Source organism: Glandiceps talaboti, chromosome 17 (assembly GCF_964340395.1).
Source record: "Glandiceps talaboti chromosome 17, keGlaTala1.1, whole genome shotgun sequence".
Classification (NCBI taxonomy): domain Eukaryota; kingdom Metazoa; phylum Hemichordata; class Enteropneusta; family Spengelidae; genus Glandiceps; species Glandiceps talaboti.
This window is the reverse complement of record NC_135565.1, coordinates 6,214,530-6,241,541: the sequence shown is the minus strand read 5'-3', so window position 1 is coordinate 6,241,541 and position 27,012 is coordinate 6,214,530. Positions and strand designations below refer to the sequence as shown.

The 27,012-nt window shown below is 36.8% G+C and overlaps 1 protein-coding gene across 3 annotated transcripts in view; it reads right to left on the bottom strand.

Annotated features, from left to right (window-relative positions):
• Positions 1–27,012, bottom strand: part of LOC144448717 (myotubularin-related protein 13-like) — a 101,968-nt gene that overhangs the window by 25,093 nt on the left and 49,863 nt on the right. For 2 of the 3 annotated variants that reach the window (XM_078139014.1, XM_078139018.1), the window contains exons 8-24: positions 26,577–26,690; positions 24,227–24,418; positions 23,681–23,809; positions 23,224–23,322; positions 22,259–22,399; positions 21,512–21,691; positions 20,955–21,104; positions 19,935–20,003; positions 11,952–12,116; positions 11,093–11,385; positions 10,464–10,630; positions 9,919–9,992; positions 9,492–9,687; positions 8,456–8,589; positions 7,980–8,158; positions 7,243–7,439; positions 4,258–4,344 (exon numbers count right to left, since the gene is read on the bottom strand). In XM_078139014.1, coding sequence (XP_077995140.1) covers positions 4,258–4,344; positions 7,243–7,439; positions 7,980–8,158; positions 8,456–8,589; positions 9,492–9,687; positions 9,919–9,992; positions 10,464–10,630; positions 11,093–11,385; positions 11,952–12,116; positions 19,935–20,003; positions 20,955–21,104; positions 21,512–21,691; positions 22,259–22,399; positions 23,224–23,322; positions 23,681–23,809; positions 24,227–24,418; positions 26,577–26,690 — 2,566 coding nt within the window. The remainder of the gene's footprint in view (positions 1–4,257; positions 4,345–7,242; positions 7,440–7,979; positions 8,159–8,455; positions 8,590–9,491; positions 9,688–9,918; positions 9,993–10,463; positions 10,631–11,092; positions 11,386–11,951; positions 12,117–19,934; positions 20,004–20,954; positions 21,105–21,511; positions 21,692–22,258; positions 22,400–23,223; positions 23,323–23,680; positions 23,810–24,226; positions 24,419–26,576; positions 26,691–27,012) is intronic. The other variant, XM_078139015.1, reaches the window with a different exon arrangement.

Below are 27,012 nucleotides of genomic sequence, written 5' to 3'. Positions count from 1 at the left end.
CCATACCGATTGGCCAGGCAGCATGTTAACAAAACATGTGATACTTTCATATACACGTAGAAACATACAAACACAGCTGAGCAGGTACCATTTCAATAAAAATTAAATACAACATATTCAACTTATTATGAAGTTAACATAAACCAAACATTAGATAATTAGCATATAATACACCAATTTGCATTTAAAAATTAGCATAAAAATCAACCCTGTTCTAACTTAATTCACAATAGAACTGGCCGATATATTATCAAAAACAACAGCCTTTTTTAATTTACTCAAAACATAGGGGTGGCAAGGAGATTTCACACTGATTATTTACATTATGATATCAGACAGCACAGGTCGAACTTGTGAACTTTTTTTCAAAACAACAGTACAAGGTAAAAAATAAAATGTGCTGTTTCTTTGTAAAAAAAATCAACATGCCAAAACATGCAAACAGGGTAAAATGTTATGATTCAACTTCGGCCTAGTGATACGATATACAAACCTCGTTTACTGGTCACTCGCGGCAACGTGTTTGTCGTTGTCAGAGTCATATCAGAAAAATCAAAATGAACAATCGGAGCTGTGTGGTATAAAAAATAAAAAGACAAAAAAAATACAAAGACAAGAGTTGTTTTATTTCAAGCTATAGACGTGAGTCAACCATACTCTCAAGATTTCATTTAATAGCCCTTTCAGGTACAGTGCGCCCCCTAGAGTTTGACTAGTGCTTCTATATTTACATAGGCAGCGAGACATATATCCTGGTTACTTTTCAGTACAGAAATATTTCAAGAATAACATTGTAAACGATAGAAGCTAAACACAAAAATTTGAAGAAGAAAAAACATTGAAATGTCAGACATGACCTTAAACAAATTCTAGTATTTTCCTCACTAGAGGGCACTGTTCACTGCTAGGAGGATATGTCTGCTATTCATCACTAGAGGGCGCTAGTCATCAATAAAGGTATATTTGTCACCAGAGGGCGCTATTCAATACCGTAGAAGACTAATATCACTTGAGGGCGCTATGTATCTGTAAGGTCTATACAGAGTCAAGTATTTAGTATGGTTGACTTAATAGATTGGAAAAAAAGAATGATAAGGAAAATAATATACTATAAGTTTAGAGAATGCAGTGCAAGACAAAAACATTCACAACCCACAGCTCCACGTATTGATAGATAAACTTTATGTTACGTTACGTTATGTTGTGTTACGTTAGTTATCGAATCTGTGCTGTCATGCATCACGTGAATGTCATACAATGCAGTTACCGTGACCAAAAAACCGAGGAAACAAACGCAAGCCGACCACAGGCAACGTACACATACACCATACACCTATACCAACGGCCAAGTGTTGTATCATTTCAATGTGTGCTATTGAAGGACTTTCAAGTTGTACATGGACATGAAACGGTTCTGCATCTAAAAAAATGTAGCTGCTGTGAAAATTTGTTGATGGCAATTTGCCGTGTTTATCATTTTATCGGTACTTTTAGTTTTTGTAATAATAACCTAGCTCTGTTCTCTCTGCGCGATTGAAATTTTTAAATTAACTTTCTAAAACCAAACTTGAGCACAATTCACACATTCTAAAATCAGGGAACACATTTTCACATTTCAAAACAAAACAAACGCATGTGTCTGTACAAATACAAAAATTAGAATACATGTTTTTACAAGATGGGACACAAGTATGTAAACACCAACAGCTGTTTCTTTACAACTGATTCTAGAAAGTTTACAATCTAGTATGTCACATGACCAAATACTGCTGACCTTTGACCGCATGCTGACACTGCTATCTTTATTCTACTCTACATTCTGGTACCCGGTATTGCAAATTTTGAAAAAAATTATAGACTATTTGAATTTCATCTTTTCTCGTACAAAACAGGCTGTTATTCACTGAATATAGTATAACACCATACCATATTTTGTTCATCTTATGTGAAAGATGACTAGATAAGTTTTTAATTGAGGGGTTTACAAATTATTTACAAGTTACCCTTAAACGTTGATCATTTCGTTAATTCAATTCACATGAAACTAGTTAACTTGTACAACTTCCATCACTTGAAACCCCTTGTAATTAAACCAGTGCTTTTCACAAATCAATTCCGGCGTGATACATAACAAGTGCACATTTTCAAGTCCAAGAATTAGACACTTTCCCAGTAAACAGTACACTATACACGTTAACTTTCTTTGTATTATGTCCATGTTATGATTAGATCTGTCATGCAATTATCTTTTTTAGACAATAACGTTTAATGAGATTTTATGATATAACAATTATTTACGATCAGTTCATGCACCATGACTTTGTTATCAAAATTTACTTCTTACTTTTTATAGTTAACGGGCAACACACATGAGAATGGAATCAATTTTTCAAAAATGAAAGGATAATTCACTTTGTTAAATAAAAATGTGGACAAATTCTCATAAAACAAATAAAATAATTCCATTCTCACATGTATTGCTCTTTTTAACTTTTTACAACATAGCTATTTATATTATTTGGCAGATCTATTTTTTACACAGTACAGGCACAGTGTGTATTGCTGTCTTCAGTTGCTATTAGAAGATGAAAGTTAGTTTATGTATGAATGAAGTCTATGTATGTGTATATGTATATGAATTACAATGCTCAGTGTTTTTGTTAAGGCCGGTAAGCAGGTAAAAATCTATGCTCCCCGGTGATTTTACCGGGGTTCCCATTCAAAATTATGATCGATAGTATGGGAAACTATGTGACTTTTACCCCTTTCCTGTTATCAAGGTTCCCAAACCTTATAACAAAAACACTGACTCTGTATAGCTTATTTAATGACATTGTTTCAGATTTGGCCTTTTTTACCCCCACCGATAGAATTATAGCAAAAGGTGTAGATAGAATGCAAAATCCAAACAGACGCCAATAATTAAGCTATACCAGTACTCCTTTGGAACAGAATGTCCAAATTCATGCGATAATACACACTTTGATTACTGGGGAGGGGCAGGAGGGAGGTGGGGGGGGGGGGGGGTACTGCTGACTATTGAAGGAAGTAATGAAATATGAATCTTAAGATAGTGTCACCACAGGAGGTCAAAATGTCCTATCTGCCTGCCATCTCATAATTCATTCATTTGTTGCCATGGTAACAGCAAGATAATAGCTGTAGATACACAATCTGTCTTGTGTGTCTTGAAGTCTTGAAGTGACACTTTATTTGCAAGATTCAGAATTTACTGGACCCCACAATTAAGTGTTCCACTGGACCCTACAATGCAGAGTTTACTGGACCCTACAATGCATTGTTCAAGGACCCCACAATGTAGCGTTCACTTCACCCCACAATGCAGTGTTCACTGGACCCCACAATGCAGTGTTTAACTGGCATAATACAGTGTTTACTGGACCCCATAATGCAGTGTTCACTTGACCCCAACAATGCAGTGTTTGACTGGACCCCTACAATGTAGTGTTTTAATGGACCCCTACAATGCAGTGTTTTAATGGACCCCTACAATGCAGTGTTCACTTGACCCCTACAATGCAGTGTTTTACTGGACCCATACAATGCAGAGTTTTACTGGCTGAATACAGTGTTCACTGGACCCAAACTATGCAGTGTTTACTGGAGCCACAAAGCAGTGCTTACAGGACCAAAAAATGTAGATTTCATTGGATCTCAGTAATCATAGCGTGCATTTTCATGAACTTGGACAGTTCATCCCAATTTTTTCTGTAAGTCTTGACAGACTAGTCTCTGACATCAGACTATATAGGTACCTCTATACCAAAGTTGTTTCAACATGGACTCTTCACAAATACATAACACTAGTAATTTTTGTTGAATCTATTCCCTTACATGAGGTCTTTAAAAGATTTATACTGTATTACTGAACACAAGTAAAAGACACAGTGACATTTTCGTCTTAATAAATAGTTTGCATATTTTGAACTAAAAAGTCATAAATGATAATAATCAAGGAGTAAAGATTTGATGAAACAAATCAAGAAATGAACATTTTCATGCCCTTTTTCTTTAATCACAACACCTGTTCTTGTTCATATTTTTTTTTAAAGTTGGATTACAATTCTCTTGTTCTATAATTATCACTTAAATTATTGAATCAAACGCCTCATTTTAAAATCAATAACAATCCTGAATTTTGAGAAGAGTCTGTATTTCCACTATATTTGGTTCGAGACATAACAACATATATAGCCATGATCTCAGAGACCCAGACAAAGAGAAGTCTTTCTGCACCTGTACGCCCTTCAAGAAATCGCCGCCTGTCAGCTTCAACTAACGAAGGTGCTGTGTAACTTGAACTTGGTGTTGACAAATCTATACCTATGAGAGAAATCAAGCTGAAGGTCAAAATTTACAAAACTGTGAACTGGTGATTGTCAGGTGACATTGGCAAATAAGACACGTCACCCAGGACATTTTCTGAGAGTTCCTGCAAATTCCTGTAAATTGGAAGAATTATTTTGAAGTAATCTAAGAAAAACATTACTACCTGATGTTCAATAATGGAAAGTTTGTTTGTTTGTTTGTCAGGCAGTAGGATTTCATCAAGATTTTACAACTTGTTTTATCTAATTCATGTCAATTTTTGAAGACTTTCCATGACTTTACGAGGGTATTTTGAAAATCAGGGACTTCACATGGCTTGCCATGGGTGATTTGAAATTTAGAGAATTCCAGAAGTATTTTGAAAAATCCAGAACTTTACATGACTTTCCAGGAGTGATTTGAAATGTCAGGAATTTCAAAGACATTCACGGAAAGATTTGAAATTCAAGAATTTTAAGGACTTTCCAGGAGAAGTTTGAAATTCTACGGTCTTTGAAGAAGTGGATTAATTCCAAAGACTTTAGAAAGGATGTCGCAAAAGGGATTGAGATCCAAGTTTTCAATATTTATAAACATTCTACTACCAAAGTCATTTTCAGTATATACAATCCAGAAATATCAAAACTATCATGCAATTATACTGATATCAATGACTACCGGTAACCTTTACATGATCATGACATAGGAAGTATACACACAATCCCTGTACCCATGAAGTACTCACTGCATTCAGAATGAAAGGGCGCCCTCTTGTGGCCATAATGGTAAACATCAGGCAAAAGTGAGAACAGATTGTATTTCAGACAAACATATTTTATATAGGATTCTCTGGTATGTTTGCAGCATAGTAGTTTAGCATTTTAGTTCAAACCCTTATTGGAGTTGTACTAGCCCTCTCCCCACCCCCATCCCCCATCCCCACCACCACTCCCATGTCATATTTTATGTCAACAAAATAGAGATTACAAGTCGCTTCCAATACAAGTACAATTATATGTTCTATTGTTGACAAGTGGCAAAATTCATAATTTACAAAAAACAAGCAAAGTTTAAAATTCCATTCAAGACATTTTGATATGATTTTCTTTTCCCAACAAACCAAGCATGCACAGAAAGAATACCATCAAAAGTCAAAATACTTCAAATGAAAGTCATCATTGAATTAGCCCAATCACTTGTCTAAGTCTTACTATCTCAAGTCCAGTAATTAAAACCAGGCAAAGACTTGAAAGAACTCGTCAACTCCAAAATCTGTTCTGAATTTGAAGTTGTCACTGAGAGTTGTGATAAATCTAATTGGTGCTCAGATCTAAACCTATGGTGCAATCGAGTGCCCCACATGATTTGAGAGCCAGGGTGGAGTTGAGTGGTAAACATAATTTACATGTAATTTACATATCTGATATGTATTGAGCAGAGGTCAACTGGTTTTGACCTTTAATTGAATATCAATGAGTATTCATTTGACCAAATTAGCCACTAAGCCTTTTTTTTTTTGTCTTGCAGCAGATCTCACGAGATCTCACACGAGCCATTGCATCCATAACAACCACCTGAGGGTGGTCAAGCTGAAAGTCAGTGTCAAACTCTTAGCAACACTATTGTTCTCAATATCATCGCACATGGCCATGGCGAAAGCTTGAACATGATCGATGTGTTTGACAACCGTTGTTGCTAGGCACATTTGCATATCTCGAAAGATCTGCAAACGAGACGTAAAATCCCTTATTATAAGTGCCTGTCAATAAAAGGGATAGCTTCCATGGGCTATTTGCACATTTATACACGGACAATTTTGCAATCTTTCATCACAATAGCTTTGCCATGTTTTAAACAGTACTTTGAGAGAATGAGACCACAACAAATCTCTGGGCTATAATTGTATTCACTGCACCACAAACAGCGTCACCTAGATAGAGTCCAAGTAATTCAAAGCCCCAAATTGTCAAACTGATATTCATCACATAGGAAACATTATCACTTACATCTCCATACTTTGTTTATCATTTCTTGAGAGAAAAACAAAATATTTAACAACATTCACAATTAGCAAAATATGAAATATTTTGAACCTCGCCCACTTTGATGCAAAGTGAGGTTTTTGTACTCAATGCAGAAAAATTCGAAACTTTTACTGAAACAAGTTTGTAGGGAGACAAAACAAACCTGTACATGTGTACTGTCTTAATCAGGCAAACTATCGCAAACAATCAAAGGACTGTCATGTGAACACCATGTGACAAAACAAAACCTGTGATTGGTTAACGTTTCATATCATCAAGGTGCTAGGCAACAGACTTGAAATGAGTCAAACTATGGCAAACAATCACATGACTGTCATGTGACAACAAAACCTGTGATTGGTTCAAATTTCAAAGATTATTTAGTGATGGGTAACAGACTAGTAAAGTCATTGAAATGAGGCAAAGTATGGCAAACAATCACATGACTGTAATGTGAATGTCATGTGACAAAACAAAACCTGTGATTGGTTCAAATTTCGCAGATTATTAAAGTGATAGGTAAACAGGCAGGTAAACAATCACTGAAGTGAGACAAAGTATGGCAAACAATCACATGACTGTCATGTGACAAATCAACCTATGAATGGATCAATCTATGAAGAGAAAAGAAAATATTGGGAGTCAAGATTGGAAGAAAAAAGTCCCTAAAATATTATTTAAAAACGAACACTTTGAGAAAGAGACTATTTGTCAATGATGACAAGAAAATAACATCAACTTCGTAAAAGAATCCGAACAAGACAGGGTGGATTTAAAGTTAATATTAATCAGATCCATAACGTGCGATAGAGTTAAACAACTTTTTTCAGAGCCCAAAAATGAGGAGACAGATTTCAAATGAATATCTTAAGAAAGCAACAGGACTTACTTAAGTCGTCTTCTTCATCGTACAAGAGACTGTTGGGTCGACTGTCATCTAGAGGTGGTTTGGGCAAGGTAGCTCTCCTTGGTACGGCCAAGGGTTCAGCCGGCAATACATACTTCTGTCCTTTCCTGGCAAGCTGATGTTTGCTTTTAATTCCGGGTTTCCTACCTTGCCGAAGGAAAGTTCTTGTAGCTAGTTTTCTGTTGTAGATCAAATAAATACATTTTATACACTGTGAACATATTTTTTTCCATGCTGATTTATTGTAGATGAATAGGAATTTTCAAAATTTGCCATGGTGGCACTCTACTTCCTGTATGTGTGTACCTTGGGGGTATACATGGTATAGGTTAGTTGGTTAATCATACAGCACTGCTGCTTTCCTCGATGTCTGAACAATACAAAAAACATCCCTGATTTACACTTCCACAGAATACCAAGGAACAAAGTTCTTAAGAAATGGTACTATGAGGTGATGGTACCCCCAATTTGAGGGCGCTGTATTCTCAATTTCCTGTTTGCAGTCTGGAATGGCCTAAACACACAAACTATTTTTTCTGCACAATTTCACTCCAACTAACATTTCATTTGTTTCAAAACAAGTTCAGGAATCAGCTTGTCAGTGCTGTAAAAAGAGATTGCAAACTATGTTACAGTGAAGCCTGGTGTGTGATTGGCTTGTTAAGATAGATATTTCACTGTAGTGTGTATACTAGCAAATCAGAATTGCTGTTACATACCTCAAAGTGGCAGTCTTGTCTTTCTGTTTGTGGGTTTGTAGCATAGTAGCTGTAGTAGTTATGCCGTTAAATGCAAACATGTTGAAAACTGACGGTGGGTAGCGATATCGGTTCAGTGTCTTCCTAAATATCTCTATCTTCTCTTGATTCACTTCTTCATCAAAGGCTATCCTCATAAGCTGAAACCAAACAAAAAGTGCAATTCACTTATAAACAGCGCCCTCTACAGGTGAAAGACAAATTTTCTTGACAGAAAGTAGGGATAATCCAATGGTGATTGTCAACATGATTTGGGGCAAAACACACAACATGCTGTGGGTTGTCACTTAATGACTTGGTAGGAGTGAACTAAGTCTAAAAGTTTGGAAATATAAGACAATCAGCTAATGTTTCAATTTCAGAAAATGCCTGTAAATGTTGGACGTGATGTATTCCCAAGCATGGTCACAGGTTACATAGTTAATCTATGAACTTACCTGAAATGTACACGATCTAAGTTGAAGTGCTTCTGACAGGTACTGTTCAATATGTGGAGTGTTACTTATACTGACTTTCTTCTCCTTGGTCAGTGCAGCAATGGGGAAACTACGTATCACAACCTGCTCACATGCTGAAATCAACAAATATATGAACTCTTTAGTCAGTACAGCAATGGGGAAACTACGTATCACAACCTGCTCACATGCTGAAATCAACAAATATATGAACTCCTTAGTCAGTGCAGCAATGGGGAAACTACGTATCACAACCTGCTCACATGCTGAAATCAACAAATATATGAACTCTTTAGTCAGTACAGCAATGGGGAAACTACGTATCACAACCTGCTCACATGCTGAAATTAACAAATACATTCACTCTTTAGTCAGTGCAGGGAAAACTACGCATCACAACCAATGGTACAATATTCTACAACTCTTGTCAGATGTGTTCTCACAGACATTATCTCCTTCAAGTCAGACAAATCTCACTAGTGTACAGGGTTTTGTGTAAGTATTTATAGAACTACCACTGATGGGTTTCTGAATACCCAATTTCATCAGTTCTGATATCAATAATCACTGCAGAAGGAGACAGAAATTTCAGAAATTTTCCAAGACTCTCTTGACAGACATGCAAAATATTTGCAGTGAAACTAAAAGGAAATTATTTGCATTTTTATGACTGCAAAAGAGATTGATTTCTCTGAATAAATTATGTATAACAACAGAAATTAACATATTAAAACTCTTCATGCAAATTGACTACCCAAGTTAGTGATTCTTTGACATTGAAAAGTATTTATTCAAAGCATTATGCAAATCTCACCATCAAGGTGTACAATCTAATAATATGTCACCTCATTAGTCACTTTTATTCCCAACCTTTGTATATCACACTGCATACCTTGTATATCACATTCGATACCTTGTATATCACATTCCATACCTTGCATATCACATTCCATACCTTGTATATCACATTCCATACCTTGCATATCACATTCCAAACCTTGCATATCACATTCCATACCTTGTATATCACATGGTGTTCCCTTGAATACAACTCTGTATGTAGTAAGAAATACTGCGCCTTCAGCTGGGAGTAACTGAGGACCCCCTAAGTTACCACCAGTTCCTTCCTCTCTGCCATCTGGTATAAGGTAACCCCTTAGGCCAGCTAAAACTAGATCTTCTCCTGATAATAAGGCTGGTTTTAAGATCTTAGGCTGAAAAAAAGATCAAAACAATGGTTGGTTACTTGATAATGTTGTTCTTGTAAGGGACGACTGCACAATATCTCATCAGCTCAATAAATGAATTGGTCGTTTTTTGAATGTTGACTCAAAATTATGATGATCATGCTTTTTAGTAGTTACATGTTTGATTGACAATATTTTCAGTCTTAGTTTGTAGTTAGCATGTTTTCCGTAGTAAATAATGTGTGTCCACAGACTTACCTTCTTAATTGGTGGCAGCCTCTTACTCTCTTTGTTGACGGCTTCAAGAGTTTCAATATGCATGGCAACAACACCTAGTGTGATACAATAAATATGTTTCAAGACATTCTTTGTAATCATTTACAGATACAAATAAAGTACAAGTTATATCCTTTCAAAAAAAACATTACAATTACAGCCAGTACAGCTTTAAGTCTAGTCCAATATAGGCCAGTAAAAATTACTACAGCTGTAATAGTAAGTTGACAAATATTGTAGTAGGATCGAAACGTCAGAAGTTTTTAATTACTAAAACCCGTTTTGGAACCCATGTTTTCGCTTCTTTGTCTAACTCCCAGACACATACATGGCAGTAGTGTATTTTCTAGTGATAGCTAAATTTTGTTGTTGTCAGTCAAAATGATAAAAACTGACATTTCTTGTGAGTCACCACATAGTAAGAGATAGGGGAACATCAAATTTTGGCGTCACTACAACCTGTGTGCATCAGTGGCCCGTCAAACTGGCTTAGAGGGCGCACTGCATTGTAGTATGCTATGTCTTACCTGGTATCATTTGATGCAATGACCTCTGATGTTCTTGGGTAACACCGCCTTCACTACAGACTTTATCTACAAACTTGGATATAAACCTTACAACACTGCCAGCTGGATCTACATTATCACCTTCCTCAAATCCACTCTCTCCATCCAGACTGTCACTACCACCAATACTAGATAGTGAACAAAAGAAGTATTAGTGTTAAGAGCATAGACAGAGACTGTGATACTGACATGTTACTGCCAAGTACAATTATGGGGGGAGGGGGGGGGGGGGTGTCAAAGTTATTGCCCAATGTAATATTGTGTGGTTGACATCAAAAGTATAATACATATAAAACCCAATACTAGATTCCCAGACTAGTTTTCTGCAATCAAAAAGAATCACTTGAGAAACTATGACTTCTTTGCGAGACAAAATTAATCTACCTGCTAGACCCTAATCTTCAACTTTAAAAGCAGCCACAGGTCACATAGCGCCAAATCCAAACGCTACACACTAGAGGTACTGTCGTCCTTGATTGTTTTTCAGCAATAATCCGAGTGCAGAACTGAAGTCTTGTTACTAGACTAACATCAAATTTGTGTATATATACACAGTAAATGCAAATTTTCTTGTCATCACTATATCTTACCTCTGTGATACGTTACTACTGCCACTTTCACCTTCGTGACTGAAGACATTCTTGATACCTTTACTGATGTCCAGTGGTACTCTCATATACACCATTCTATTTGCATAGTGAATTGCTTGACTAAACACTGTACTTTCTTCATTGTTAATCATTTCTTTACGTTCGTCTTCATTTTGGGCTGGCCATATTCGGATCTGTTCGGCGGCTATTTCCAGAGCTGTCTTCTCCGGGTAAATAAGACCCTGTGTTTTCCGGAGTGATTCCGGACTGGCAGTAAACGCTTCATTTAAGTCCTGAAGATAAAGAGCAACGTAACTGGTATAGTATCTGAAACTGTTGTCAATGTTTGCTAGATATGTATTGAATTACCTATGAACGTGTGCACTTATGCATGTGTGTATACAAATGTAGATGTGTGTATACATGCACATGTAAATATGTAAGTGTGTAGGTATGTGCATGTATGTCTGCATTTCTCAAACTCTGGCGGGCTGTAACATTATCTAATATGTACAAAGTCATGTATGTGTGCAAGTGAGTAAGTTGCGTGCATATGTGTTGTGTGTGTGTGTGTGTGTGTGTGTGTGTATTTGCATGTACATGTGAATTTAATGGCCCACTGTGTGTATGTGTATATGCAAAGGATATGCAATGTGCGAAGTTGTATATACTAGTAATACCATGGCTCCTTCTGTGGTGATATTCATATGATGATATTCATACACCCATATTCACACTCAGGTCATATTGATTGGTTGTCAGGGGCAACGTGGTATTAATGACAATGTAGCATATTTGATAAAGTGCTGAAAATCAAACCACTTAGGATTTCATAAATTTCAATATTTCTATGACTTACTGTTTTCTCATTCTTAGCTATAACTTCTTCAGCTGGTAGGTACAATGCCTTGATATTTTTCTCTACATCAGAGTAGAATGTAGTTTGCCAGAACTGCATACTGGCCCACACACCGTGGTCTTGTACACACGTATATGCAAACTGTATTACACCTGTACACAGCTTCTATAGATACAAACACAAAAAAAGTAATGTTACCATGACAACTCTAAACTTAAGAAGAAGGCAATACTATGGTGACTGTAATCATCTTTATTTATACGGGTCAGTTCTTCCTGCATATCAGTGCTTGTCTTGTGAGTCACCCCATAGTAGGGATAGGGGATTACCAAATACTGGTAAGTTACTAGAACTTGCTGTATATCAGTGACACGTCAAAAATTGGCTCAGAGGACAAACTGGACATAACCCAAAATATAGTTTTTTCACTCATCTGTATACTATCAATAGAGAACTTACTCTACAAAAGACGGCTGTGAGGGGTAACAAGACAGTAGAGTTTTACTCAGGTGTATACTATTAATAGAGAACTTACTCTACAAAAGACTGCTGTAAGGGGTAACAAGGCAGTAGAGTTTTACTCAGGTGTATACTATTAATAGAGAACTTACTCTACAAAAGACTGCTGTAAGGGGTAACAAGGCAGTAGAGTTTTACTCAGGTGTATACTATCAATAGAGAACTTACTCTACAAAAGACGGCTGTAAGGGGTAACAAGACAGTAGAGTTTTACTCAGGTGTATACTATCAATAGAGAACTTACTCTACAAAAGACTGCTGTAAGGGGTAACAAGGCAGTAGAGTTTTACTCAGGTGTATACTATCAATAGAGAACTTACTCTACAAAAGACTGCTGTAAGGGGTAACAAGACAGTAGAGTTTTACTCATCTGTATACTATCAATAGAGAACTTACTCTACAAAAGACTGCTGTAAGGGGTAACAAGGCAGTAGAGTTTTACTCAGGTGTATACTATTAATAGAGAACTTACTCTACAAAAGACGGCTGTAAGGGGTAACAAGGCAGTAGAGTTTTACTCAGGTGTATACTATTAATAGAGAACTTACTCTACAAAAGACGGCTGTAAGGGGTAACAAGACAGTAGAGTTTTACTCATCTGTATACTATTAATAGAGAACTTACTCTACAAAAGACGGCTGTAAGGGGTAACAAGGCAGTAGAGTTTTACTCAGGTGTATACTATCAATAGAGAACTTACTCTACAAAAGACGGCTGTAAGGGGTAACAAGACAGTAGAGTTTTACTCATCTGTATACTATTAATAGACAACTTACTCTACAAAAGACGGCTGTAAGGGGTAACAAGGCAGTAGAGTTTTACTCATCTGTATACTATTAATAGAGAACTTACTCTACAAAAGACGGCTGTAAGGGGTAACAAGGCAGTAGAGTTTTACTCAGGTGTATACTATTAATAGAGAACTTACTCTACAAAAGACTGCTGTAAGGGGTAACAAGGCAGTAGAGTTTTACTCATCTGTATACTATTAATAGAGAACTTACTCTACAAAAGACGGCTGTAAGGGGTAACAAGGCAGTAGAGTTTTACTCATCTGTATACTATTAATAGACAACTTACTCTACAAAAGACGGCTGTAAGGGGTAACAAGGCAGTAGAGTTTTACTCAGGTGTATACTATTAATAGACAACTTACTCTACAAAAGACGGCTGTAAGGGGTAACAAGACAGTAGAGTTTTACTCATCTGTATACTATTAATAGAGAACTTACTCTACAAAAGACGGCTGTAAGGGGTAACAAGACAGTAGAGTTTTACTCATCTGTATACTATTAATAGAGAACTTACTCTACAAAAGACGGCTGTAAGGGGTAACAAGGCAGTAGAGTTTTACTCATCTGTATACTATCAATAGAGAACTTACTCTACAAAAGACGGCTGTAAGGGGTAACAAGGCAGTAGAGTTTTACTCATCTGTATACTATTAATAGAGAACTTACTCTACAAAAGACGGCTGTAAGGGGTAACAAGGCAGTAGAGTTTTACTCATCTGTATACTATTAATAGAGAACTTACTCTACAAAAGACGGCTGTAAGGGGTAACAAGGCAGTAGAGTTTTACTCATCTGTATACTATTAATAGAGAACTTACTCTACAAAAGACGGCTGTAAGGGGTAACAAGACAGTAGAGTTTTACTCATCTGTATACTATCAATAGAGAACTTACTCTACAAAAGACGGCTGTAAGGGGTAACAAGGCAGTAGAGTTTTACTCAGGTGTATACTATTAATAGAGAACTTACTCTACAAAAGACGGCTGTAAGGGGTAACAAGGCAGTAGAGTTTTACTCATCTGTATACTATCAATAGAGAACTTAATCTACAAAAGACGGCTGTAAGGGGTAACAAGGCAGTAGAGTTTTACTCATCTGTATACTATTAATAGAGAACTTACTCTACAAAAGACGGCTGTAAGGGGTAACAAGGCAGTAGAGTTTTACTCATCTGTATACTATCAATAGAGAACTTACTCTACAAAAGACGGCTGTAAGGGGTAACAAGACAGTAGAGTTTTACTCATCTGTATACTATCAATAGAGAACTTACTCTACAAAAGACTGCTGTAAGGGGTAACAAGGCAGTAGAGTTTTACTCAGGTGTATACTATTAATAGAGAACTTACTCTACAAAAGACGGCTGTAAGGGGTAACAAGGCAGTAGAGTTTTACTCAGGTGTATACTATTAATAGAGAACTTACTCTACAAAAGACGGCTGTAAGGGGTAACAAGGCAGTAGAGTTTTACTCAGGTGTATACTATCAATAGAGAACTTACTCTACAAAAGACGGCTGTAAGGGGTAACAAGACAGTAGAGTTTTACTCAGGTGTATACTATCAATAGAGAACTTACTCTACAAAAGACGGCTGTAAGGGGTAACAAGGCAGTAGAGTTTTACTCAGGTGTATACTATCAATAGAGAACTTACTCTACAAAAGACGGCTGTAAGGGGTAACAAGGCAGTAGAGTTTTACTCAGGTGTATACTATCAATAGAGAACTTACTCTACAAAAGACGGCTGTAAGGGGTAACAAGACAGTAGAGTTTTACTCATCTGTATACTATCAATAGAGAACTTACTCTACAAAAGACTGCTGTAAGGGGTAACAAGGCAGTAGAGTTTTACTCAGGTGTATACTATTAATAGAGAACTTACTCTACAAAAGACGGCTGTAAGGGGTAACAAGGCAGTAGAGTTTTACTCATCTGTATACTATCAATAGAGAACTTACTCTACAAAAGACGGCTGTAAGGGGTAACAAGGCAGTAGAGTTTTACTCAGGTGTATACTATTAATAGAGAACTTACTCTACAAAAGACGGCTGTAAGGGGTAACAAGACAGTAGAGTTTTACTCAGGTGTATACTATCAATAGAGAACTTACTCTACAAAAGACGGCTGTAAGGGGTAACAAGGCAGTAGAGTTTTACTCAGGTGTGTACTATCAATAGAGAACTTACTCTACAAAAGACGGCTGTAAGGGGTAACAAGGCAGTAGAGTTTTACTCAGGTGTATACTATCAATAGAGAACTTACTCTACAAAAGACGGCTGTAAGGGGTAACAAGGCAGTAGAGTTTTACTCAGGTGTATACTATTAATAGAGAACTTACTCTACAAAAGACTGCTGTAAGGGGTAACAAGGCAGTAGAGTTTTACTCAGCTGTATACTATCAATAGAGAACTTACTCTACAAAAGACTGCTGTAAGGGGTAACAAGGCAGTAGAGTTTTACTCATCTGTATACTATTAATAGAGAACTTACTCTACAAAAGACGGCTGTAAGGGGTAACAAGGCAGTAGAGTTTTACTCAGGTGTATACTATTAATAGAGAACTTACTCTACAAAAGACGGCTGTAAGGGGTAACAAGGCAGTAGAGTTTTACTCATCTGTATACTATTAATAGAGAACTTACTCTACAAAAGACGGCTGTAAGGGGTAACAAGGCAGTAGAGTTTTACTCATCTGTATACTATTAATAGAGAACTTACTCTACAAAAGACTGCTGTAAGGGGTAACAAGGCAGTAGAGTTTTACTCATCTGTATACTATTAATAGAGAACTTACTCTACAAAAGATGGCTGTAAGGGGTAACAAGGCAGTAGAGTTTTACTCAGGTGTATACTATTAATAGACAACTTACTCTACAAAAGACGGCTGTAAGGGGTAACAAGGCAGTAGAGTTTTACTCAGGTGTATACTATCAATAGAGAACTTACTCTACAAAAGACTGCTGTAAGGGGTAACAAGGCAGTAGAGTTTTACTCATCTGTATACTATCAATAGAGAACTTACTCTACAAAAGACGGCTGTAAGGGGTAACAAGGCAGTAGAGTTTTACTCATCTGTATACTATCAAAAGACAACTTACTCTACAAAAGACGGCTGTAAGGGGTAACAAGGCAGTAGAGTTTTACTCAGGTGTATACTATTAATAGAGAACTTACTCTACAAAAGACGGCTGTAAGGGGTAACAAGGCAGTAGAGTTTTACTCATCTGTATACTATCAAAAGACAACTTACTCTACAAAAGACGGCTGTAAGGGGTAACAAGGCAGTAGAGTTTTACTCATCTGTATACTATCAAAAGACAACTTACTCTACAAAAGACGGCTGTAAGGGGTAACAAGGCAGTAGAGTTTTACTCAGGTGTATACTATTAATAGAGAACTTACTCTACAAAAGACGGCTGTAAGGGGTAACAAGACAGTAGAGTTTTACTCATCTGTATACTATCAAAAGACAACTTACTCTACAAAAGACGGCTGTAAGGGGTAACAAGACAGTAGAGTTTTACTCAGGTGTATACTATCAATAGAGAACTTACTCTACAAAAGACGGCTGTAAGGGGTAACAAGGCAGTAGAGTTTTACTCAGGTGTATACTATTAATAGAGAACTTACTCTACAAAAGACGGCTGTAAGGGGTAACAAGGCAGTAGAGTTTTACTCATCTGTATACTATTAATAGAGAACTTACTCTACAAAAGACGGCTGTAAGGGGTAACAAGGCAGTAGAGTTTTACTCATCTGTATACTATTAATAGAGAACTTACTCTACAAAAGACGGCTGTAAGGGGTAACAAGGCAGTAGAGTTTTACTCAGGTGTATACTATCAATAGAGAACTTACTCTACAAAAGATGGCTGTAAGGGGTAACAAGGCAGTAGAGTTTTACTCATCTGTATACTATCAATAGAGAACTTACTCTACAAAAGACGGCTGTAAGGGGTAACAAGGCAGTAGAGTTTTACTCATCTGTATACTATTAATAGAGAACTTACTCTACAAAAGACGGCTGTAAGGGGTAACAAGGCAGTAGAGTTTTACTCAGGTGTATACTATCAATAGAGAACTTACTCTACAAAAGATGGCTGTAAGGGGTAACAAGGCAGTAGAGTTTTACTCATCTGTATACTATCAATAGAGAACTTACTCTACAAAAGACGGCTGTAAGGGGTAACAAGGCAGTAGAGTTTTACTCATCTGTATACTATTAATAGAGAACTTACTCTACAAAAGACGGCTGTAAGGGGTAACAAGGCAGTAGAGTTTTACTCATCTGTATACTATTAATAGAGAACTTACTCTACAAAAGACGGCTGTAAGGGGTAACAAGGCAGTAGAGTTTTACTCATCTGTATACTATTAATAGAGAACTTACTCTACAAAAGACTGCTGTAAGGGGTAACAAGACAGTAGAGTTTTACTCATCTGTATACTATTAATAGAGAACTTACTCTACAAAAGACGGCTGTAAGGGGTAACAAGACAGTAGAGTTTCACTCATCTGTATACTATTAATAGAGAACTTACTCTACAAAAGACGGCTGTAAGGGGTAACAAGACAGTAGAGTTTTACTCAGGTGTATACTATTAATAGACAACTTACTCTACAAAAGACGGCTGTAAGGGGTAACAAGACAGTAGAGTTTTACTCAGGTGTATACTATCAATAGAAAACTTACTCTACAAAAGACGGCTGTAAGGGGTAACAAGGCAGTAGAGTTTTACTCATCTGTATACTATTAATAGAGAACTTACTCTACAAAAGACGGCTGTAAGGGGTAACAAGGCAGTAGAGTTTTACTCAGGTGTATACTATTAATAGAGAACTTACTCTACAAAAGACGGATGTAAGGGGTAACAAGACAGTAGAGTTTTACTCAGGTGTATACTATCAATAGAGAACTTACTCTACAAAAGACTGCTGTAAGGGGTAACAAGACAGTAGAGTTTTACTCAGGTGTATACTATCAATAGAGAACTTACTCTACAAAAGACTGCTGTAAGGGGTAACAAGGCAGTAGAGTTTTACTCAGGTGTATACTATTAATAGAGAACTTACTCTACAAAAGACTGCTGTAAGGGGTAACAAGACAGTAGAGTTTTACTCATCTGTATACTATTAATAGAGAACTTACTCTACAAAAGACGGCTGTAAGGGGTAACAAGGCAGTAGAGTTTTACTCAGGTGTATACTATCAATAGAGAACTTACTCTACAAAAGACTGCTGTAAGGGGTAACAAGACAGTAGAGTTTTACTCATCTGTATACTATTAATAGAGAACTTACTCTACAAAAGACGGCTGTAAGGGGTAACAAGGCAGTAGAGTTTTACTCAGGTGTATACTATTAATAGAGAACTTACTCTACAAAAGACAGCTGTAAGGGGTAACAAGGCAGTAGAGTTTTACTCATCTGTATACTATTAATAGAGAACTTACTCTACAAAAGACTGCTGTAAGGGGTAACAAGGCAGTAGAGTTTTACTCAGGTGTATACTATTAATAGAGAACTTACTCTACAAAAGACGGCTGTAAGGGGTAACAAGACAGTAGAGTTTTACTCAGGTGTATACTATCAATAGAGAACTTACTCTACAAAAGACGGCTGTAAGGGGTAACAAGACAGTAGAGTTTTACTCAGGTGTATACTATTAATAGAGAACTTACTCTACAAAAGACGGCTGTAAGGGGTAACAAGACAGTAGAGTTTTACTCATCTGTATACTATTAATAGAGAACTTACTCTACAAAAGACGGCTGTAAGGGGTAACAAGGCAGTAGAGTTTTACTCAGGTGTATACTATCAATAGAGAACTTACTCTACAAAAGACGGCTGTAAGGGGTAACAAGGCAGTAGAGTTTTACTCATCTGTATACTATCAATAGAGAACTTACTCTACAAAAGACGGCTGTAAGGGGTAACAAGGCAGTAGAGTTTTACTCATCTGTATACTATTAATAGACAACTTACTCTACAAAAGACGGCTGTAAGGGGTAACAAGGCAGTAGAGTTTTACTCAGGTGTATACTATTAATAGAGAACTTACTCTACAAAAGACTGCTGTAAGGGGTAACAAGGCAGTAGAGTTTTACTCATCTGTATACTATCAATAGACAACTTACTCTACAAAAGACGGCTGTAAGGGGTAACAAGGCAGTAGAGTTTTACTCATCTGTATACTATTAATAGAGAACTTACTCTACAAAAGACTGCTGTAAGGGGTAACAAGGCAGTAGAGTTTTACTCATCTGTATACTATTAATAGAGAACTTACTCTACAAAAGACGGCTGTAAGGGGTAACAAGGCAGTAGAGTTTTACTCATCTGTATACTATCAATAGAGAACTTACTCTACAAAAGACGGCTGTAAGGGGTAACAAGGCAGTAGAGTTTTACTCAGGTGTATACTATCAATAGAGAACTTACTCTACAAAAGATGGCTGTAAGGGGTAACAAGGCAGTAGAGTTTTACTCATCTGTATACTATTAATAGAGAACTTACTCTACAAAAGATGGCTGTAAGGGGTAACAAGGCAGTAGAGTTTTACTCATCTGTATACTATTAATAGACAACTTACTCTACAAAAGACGGCTGTAAGGGGTAACAAGGCAGTAGAGTTTTACTCAGGTGTATACTATTAATAGAGAACTTACTCTACAAAAGACGGCTGTAAGGGGTAACAAGGCAGTAGACACAGCATGCTCCTCACTACAGGCATCCTCCTACAACAGAAACAACACATAACAACTATCAAACAATGACTTTTTATCTATATATTTAGCAAAGAGGTTTACCTTACCCAAGCAAATCAACACATGAAATGAAATCTTATAAAATCTGCGTCAAATTGAATGTCAAAAATACATGACAAAACAAATCAATGTCAAATCAAATTTGTCAAAATACAAGTCTCATAGATAATCTAGTAGGTCATATCAAATCAAATCTTTAACTTTAGTCTAATCAAATCTATAAGTGTTACCAGCAGGGCATAGTTCACACCCGTACAATGATATCAAACCAAATCTATAAGTGTTACCTGTAGTGCACAGTTCATAAGCCTCACAATCAAATCAAATCAAATCTAAGTGTTACCTGTAGTGCACAGTTCATAAGTTGCCCTCACAATCAAATCAAATCAAATCAAATCAAATCTTAGTGTTACCTGTAGTGCACAGTTCATAACCCTCACAATCAAATCAAATCAAATCAAATCAAATCAAATCAAATCAAATCAAATCAAATCAAATCAAATCAAATCTAAGTGTTACCTGTAGTGCACAGTTCATAAGTTGCCCTCACAATCAAATCAAATCTAAGTGTTACCTGTAGTGCACAGTTCATAAGTTGCCCTCACAATCAAATCAAATCAAATCAAATCAAATCTTAGTGTTACCTGTAGTGCACAGTTCATAAGTTGCCCTCACAATCAAATCAAATCAAATCAAATCAAATCTAAGTGTTACCTGTAGTGCACAGTTCATAACCTTCACAATCAAATCAAATCAAATCAAATCAAATCTAAGTGTTACCTGTAGTGCACAGTTCATAAGTTACCCTCACAATCAAATCAAATCAAATCAAATCAAATCTAAGTGTTACCTGTAGTGCACAGTTCATAACCTTCACAATCAAATCAAATCAAATCAAATCAAATCAAATCTTAGTGTTACCTGTAGTGCACAGTTCATTAGCCTCACAATCAAATCAAACTGTTGACTTTCCAGCATAGCTCTATTCTGCAGTGCATGTAATGCCAGTTCTTTTGTCAATGCATTCCGAACCACTCGACTTTTCAGTGATCTCAACACAGCAGGGAATGTCTGAAAAAAACAAGTAAAAATATACAGTTTTTATGTCACTTGACTTGAAGTTGAATGATCATAATTAAAATCCTACAAAATTTCCCAACGAGGATGTCGGCATGTTTGTGACCATACAGGGATGCTATGACTGTCAAATTCACTTTGCATGCAGATATGAAATCAAACTGGTCAAATTTTATAAAAATTACGCACTAGAAACATCAAATTGTGTTAGAAATATTTGGGGACTTTAATACATGAAATGGTCATATGTTCCTTCTGACTTTAATTGTCATTTCAAAGTCATTCAGACTGTTAAAAGTATTATTTTTTTCATTTTTAGTTGTTAGTTTGTTGTACAATGCGCTCAGACATAGTGTAGTGCATTTCATTATTAAGAATTCAAATGATAATAATATCTTTACCTTTCTTGAATCTAGTATCTTATTTTCAAATATGTTTGTTACACATGTACGGAGTACTTCTAATCTTCTGGCACTGTTATTAACCATGTTCATCTGTGCTGTAATATTACCAGCTGGAGGTCCATAGGGTACAAACTGTAGTTTGGGTTGGCGCACAGTTTGAAGTTGTGCCTTCATTGCCTGCAAAATAATTAGCAAGAGAGAGAAAAGTCAACATCTTTACATTGAGAACGTACAATTCTCACAAATGAGAATGTCTATCTACAACAGATGTATTACATCAAAGGTTCATAGTGCTCTAAATGATCCTTCCAATTCAGTCTATACAGAATTCAACAACTGAGGTATTTCTAGGAGTGGTAGATAAAGCATTATGGCAGCTAAAACAAATGTTTTTAAATAATCCTTTGTCACATTCACTAATCTCTGTTCTTAACAGAAACCACAGTCATTCTTGAAGTATGTATTGTGGATTTATTTTTACCACTGTACCATAGTTTTATTTTTGTACTTGTTTTTATCTGAGTGAACTTTCGTTTGCATTTGCCCTAGTAGTGGGATGAATAAAGTTCTCTAAGTCATTTTACCGGCGTTCCAGTTTTTTTTGTTAACTGTGGTCAGTAGGCAAAATCTACCTGAGTAGACATTTTATGAGGGATCTCTACCAATATCATATTTACCCCTTTCAACAACAAAAAATGGAACTAATACAAATCTGCAATTATTGCCATCAGAATCCAAACTTACACTTTTTTTGATGCCATCTGTGACTAGTTCTTGAACCCTAATTGCATCAATCCTAGGGAATGTAGGAATATGAATCCTTGTAAAGGCCCCATCACACGGCCTAGGTATCTTCTGAGCATACGGTTGTGGGTTAGGATTCTCCTGTAGAGGGGAGAAAAAAGTAAGAAAATTATTAACTGATAGTTATAGGGCAAGTCAGAGGCCATTTACTGTAAATAATAGGACACTTTTGGTAACCCTGTTATTTTTGTTCGAGGTGCAGTCGAAATCTTGTCCAAAAGACCAAAGTCACTTGAACAGGATTTGAACCATTTGTGTCTAAGTCAACTGAGCTGTATAAATGGGCACCTGGTAGGATAGGAGTTGCTATGTAAGCAGTAACACCACTGTGCTCACTTTTAGTCAGTTATATAAATGGGGACTTGATAGGACAGAGGTTGCTATGTAGTGGATTTAATCTTGTGTGTCTAGTGGCAGTACAGATTGTATGCTCCTACGAAAGTCAAAGAATTGTGAAGAGTTGCATTTAGGGATACATGTCAGGAGTAACAAGTCTTCACAATCCATCCACCCCTCCCCCCCCACCCCCACCCACCCAATTTCGAGGGACTGATAATAGTAAGGTATTTGAATGCAGTGTGGGGAAGGGAAAGCACTGTATGATACCATACTAATCACCTGGGAAACGCAAACATGGAAAACCAAAGATGATATGACAGCGGACAGTAATGACTGCATTAAAGGAGATGGGTCTTATCTGGGATGAAGCTCAATGTTGTGTACCAGTGTACCAGCCAGGACCAGAAGAAGTAGGTGGTGGCCTTGTCATGCAGTCAATGCAAAAAGTTTGTATCTTCTCAGTGATATACAAACTGTATTGCAGATATGACCTTGCACTGACCCATTTTTGTGTCCCAGGAATCAGGAGGGATTAACAGACAATAACTTAGAAGTATCATACTTACATTAATAAAGAGATGTCTGGCTATCTCTTGGACATTCTTCAGTATTCGTTCATGTTTTCTGCCTTCTTGTAGCAGTGTTTCTTGTATGTTGGCTGATACCTACAATGTTTCAACAATTCATTTTAAAAATTTGTACAGGAGAAAGGATCACCGTTTACTTTTTGCAGAAAGTCATCACCACTCAATCAAGAAACTGATAGCTTTAAATATTTTCTTGCTCAAGATTTCACTTGACTGAGCTTTTATAATTTTCCATATTTGAGTAATATTCATTTACACCAACCTATGCGGGTGCTTGCATTGCTTGTTCATCAAACATTTTGAACAGTATAGCGCCCCCATGAGGTCAATATCAGAGATGTATATTTTGCAAAAGTGAGTATACTGTACATAAACTGGTCTTATAAACTTATCAACTCAGAGACACATACCATGAGAGACTGTAGGCAGTCCTTACCTCATCAAAGATATCACAAACTCTAAACGGTGGACCTCTCTCCTGTACAAATGTACCAAATGACATTCCACCTAGTACTTTTTGTAGAAAGTCATCACCACTCAGTCCTCTTTCAAATAGAAATAATCCCTGAAATATACAATTCAATAATGTTATGTGTCACTAAACATGAACTTTTCAGGATCTGAAAGTCTTCCACTTATCAATTTACATTTGTTATGCAACTTGCTAGGTGTAATACGCCATATTCTGGTTACCTGAGAGAGATAAAAGATTTCATGGTTTGGCTACTAGGAGTGCTGTTTGCTATTTATTTTTTCACGAAACTTGTTAAAGGCTATGACAGGCTCTGGGTGTATCCTGATAAGTGTTTTGACTTACCTTGTTAAAGGCTATGACAGGCTCTGGGTGTATCCTGATAAGTGTTTCGACTTACCTTGTTAAAGGCTATGACAGGCTCTGGGTGTATCCTGATAAGTGTTTCGACTTACCTTGTTGAAGGCTATGACAGGCTCTGGGTGTATCCTGATAAGTGTTTCGACTTACCTTGTTAAAGGCTATGACAGGCTCTGGGTGTATCCTGATAAGTGTAAGACAGGATCTGTACCCCATGAATAATTCGGCAAATAACCTCACAAAGATCGCCCGTACTTCTTTATCCAGCATGGGTTGTAGTGATGGTGACGGCGTTGGTGGAGGGAATGCATAGTCTGCATTTTGTAGCTCTGGGTTCAACACCTGGTGAGATACATTTAATATTCATAATGTTATATTACCCTTAATCTACATTTTGCAGCTCTGGGGTTCAACACCTGGTGAGATACATTTAATATTCATAATGTTATATATTACCATTAATCTACATTTTGCAGCTCAGGGTTCAACACCTGGTGAGATACATTTAATATTCATAATGATATATATTACCCTTAATCTACATTTTGCAGCTCTGGGTTCAACACCTGGTGAGATACATTTAATATTCATAATGTTATATTCCCCTTAATCTACATTTTGTAGCTCAGGATTCAACACCTGGTGAGATACATTTAATATTCATAATGATATATATTACCCTTAATCTACATTTTGCAGCTCTGGGTTCAACACCTGGTGAGATACATTTAATATTCATAATGTTATATTCCCCTTAATCTACATTTTGTAGCTCAGGATTCAACACCTGGTGAGATACATTTAATATTCATGATATATTACCCTTAATCTACATTTTGTAGCTCTGGGTTCAACACCTGGTGAGATAATTTAATATTCATAATGTTATATATTACACTTATACCCTGTTCAAACACACAGTTACACTAGTGCTGCACTGGCATAAAGTTACAACTGGCAGCTTTCAAGCCTCTAAGACCAATCAGAAGGTGCTGAGAAGGGTACACTGCCCACAAATGTTCAGTTTTACAATCACTGCGTCTTTGCTTCACAGATGTGACATTAGACACCACACTTACAAGACTGATTTCTACTTGAACTCTGTTATAGATGTGATATCACACTTACCAGTCGGAGTTCTACATGAATTCTGTTATAGATGTGATATCACACTTACCAGTCGGAGTTCTACTCGAACTCTGTTATAGATGTGATATCACACTTACCAGTCAGAGTTCTACTTGAACTCTGTTATAGATGTGATATCACACTTACCAGTCGGAGTTCTACTTGAACTCTGTTATAGATGTGATATCACACTTACCAGTCAGAGTTCTACTTGAACTCTGTTATAGATGTGATATCACACTTACCAGTCAGAGTTCTACTTGAACTCTGTTATAGATGTGATATCACACTTACCAGTCGGAGTTCTACTTGAACTCTGTTATAGATGTGATATCACACTTACCAGTCGGAGTTCTACATGAACTCTGTTATAGATGTGATATCACACTTACCAGTCGGAGTTCTACATGAACTCTGTTATAGATGTGATATCACACTTACCAGTCGGAGTTCTACTTGAACTCTGTTATAGATGTGATATCACACTTACCAGTCGGAGTTCTACATGAACTCTGTTATAGATGTGATATCACACTTACCAGTCGGAGTTCTACATGAACTCTGTTATAGATGTGATATCACACTTACCAGTCGGAGTTCTACTTGAACTCTGTTATAGATGTGATATCACACTTACCAGTCAGAGTTCTACTTGAACTCTGTTATAGATGTGATATCACACTTACCAGTCGGAGTTCTACATGAACTCTGTTATAGATGTGATATCACACTTACCAGTCGGAGTTCTACATGAACTCTGTTATAGATGTGATATCACACTTACCAGTCGGAGTTCTACTTGAACTCTGTTATAGATGTGATATCACACTTACCAGTCAGAGTTCTACTTGAACTCTGTTATAGATGTGATATCACACTTACCAGTCGGAGTTCTACATGAACTCTGTTATAGATGTGATATCACACTTACCAGTCGGAGTTCTACTTGAACTCTGTTATAGATGTGATATCACACTTACCAGTCGGAGTTCTACTTGAACTCTGTTATAGATGTGATATCACACTTACCAGTCTAATTTCTACTTGAACTCTGTTATAGATGTAATATCACACTTACCAGTCAGAGTTCTACATGAACTCTGTTATAGATGTGATATCACACTTACCAGTCGGAGTTCTACTTGAACTCTGTTATAGATGTGATATCACACTTACCAGTCGGAGTTCTACTTGAACTCTGTTATAGATGTGATATCACACTTACCAGTCAGAGTTCTACTTGAACTCTGTTATAGATGTGATATCACACTTACCAGTCGGAGTTCTACTTGAACTCTGTTATAGATGTGATATCACACTTACCAGTCGGAGTTCTACTTGAACTCTGTTATAGATGTGATATCACACTTACCAGTCGGAGTTCTACTTGAACTCTGTTATAGATGTGGTCTGGCAGCATTGGTAGATTCTGGTGGTCTGGTATGGATAGGTACCCTCCATCTAAGTCAGCTACAATTACATCCAGCTGTTGGTAAATAAAGTAAAACAAAATATCATATTTTGATAATACTAGTAAAGTCATAATAGTTAGAGTGACTGGCTTGTAATGTGTACATTGCTGGTTGTGGAGTCATGATGGTTGAATGGTTAGAGTGACTGGCTTGTAATCTGTACATTGCTGGTTGTGGAGTCATGATGGTTGAATGGTTAGAGTGACTGGCTTGTAATCTATACATTGCTGTTTGTGGAGTCATGATGGTTGAATGGTTAGAGTGACTGACTTGTAATCTGTACATTGCTGGTTGTGGAGTCATGATGGTTGAATGGTTAGAGTGACTGGCTTATAA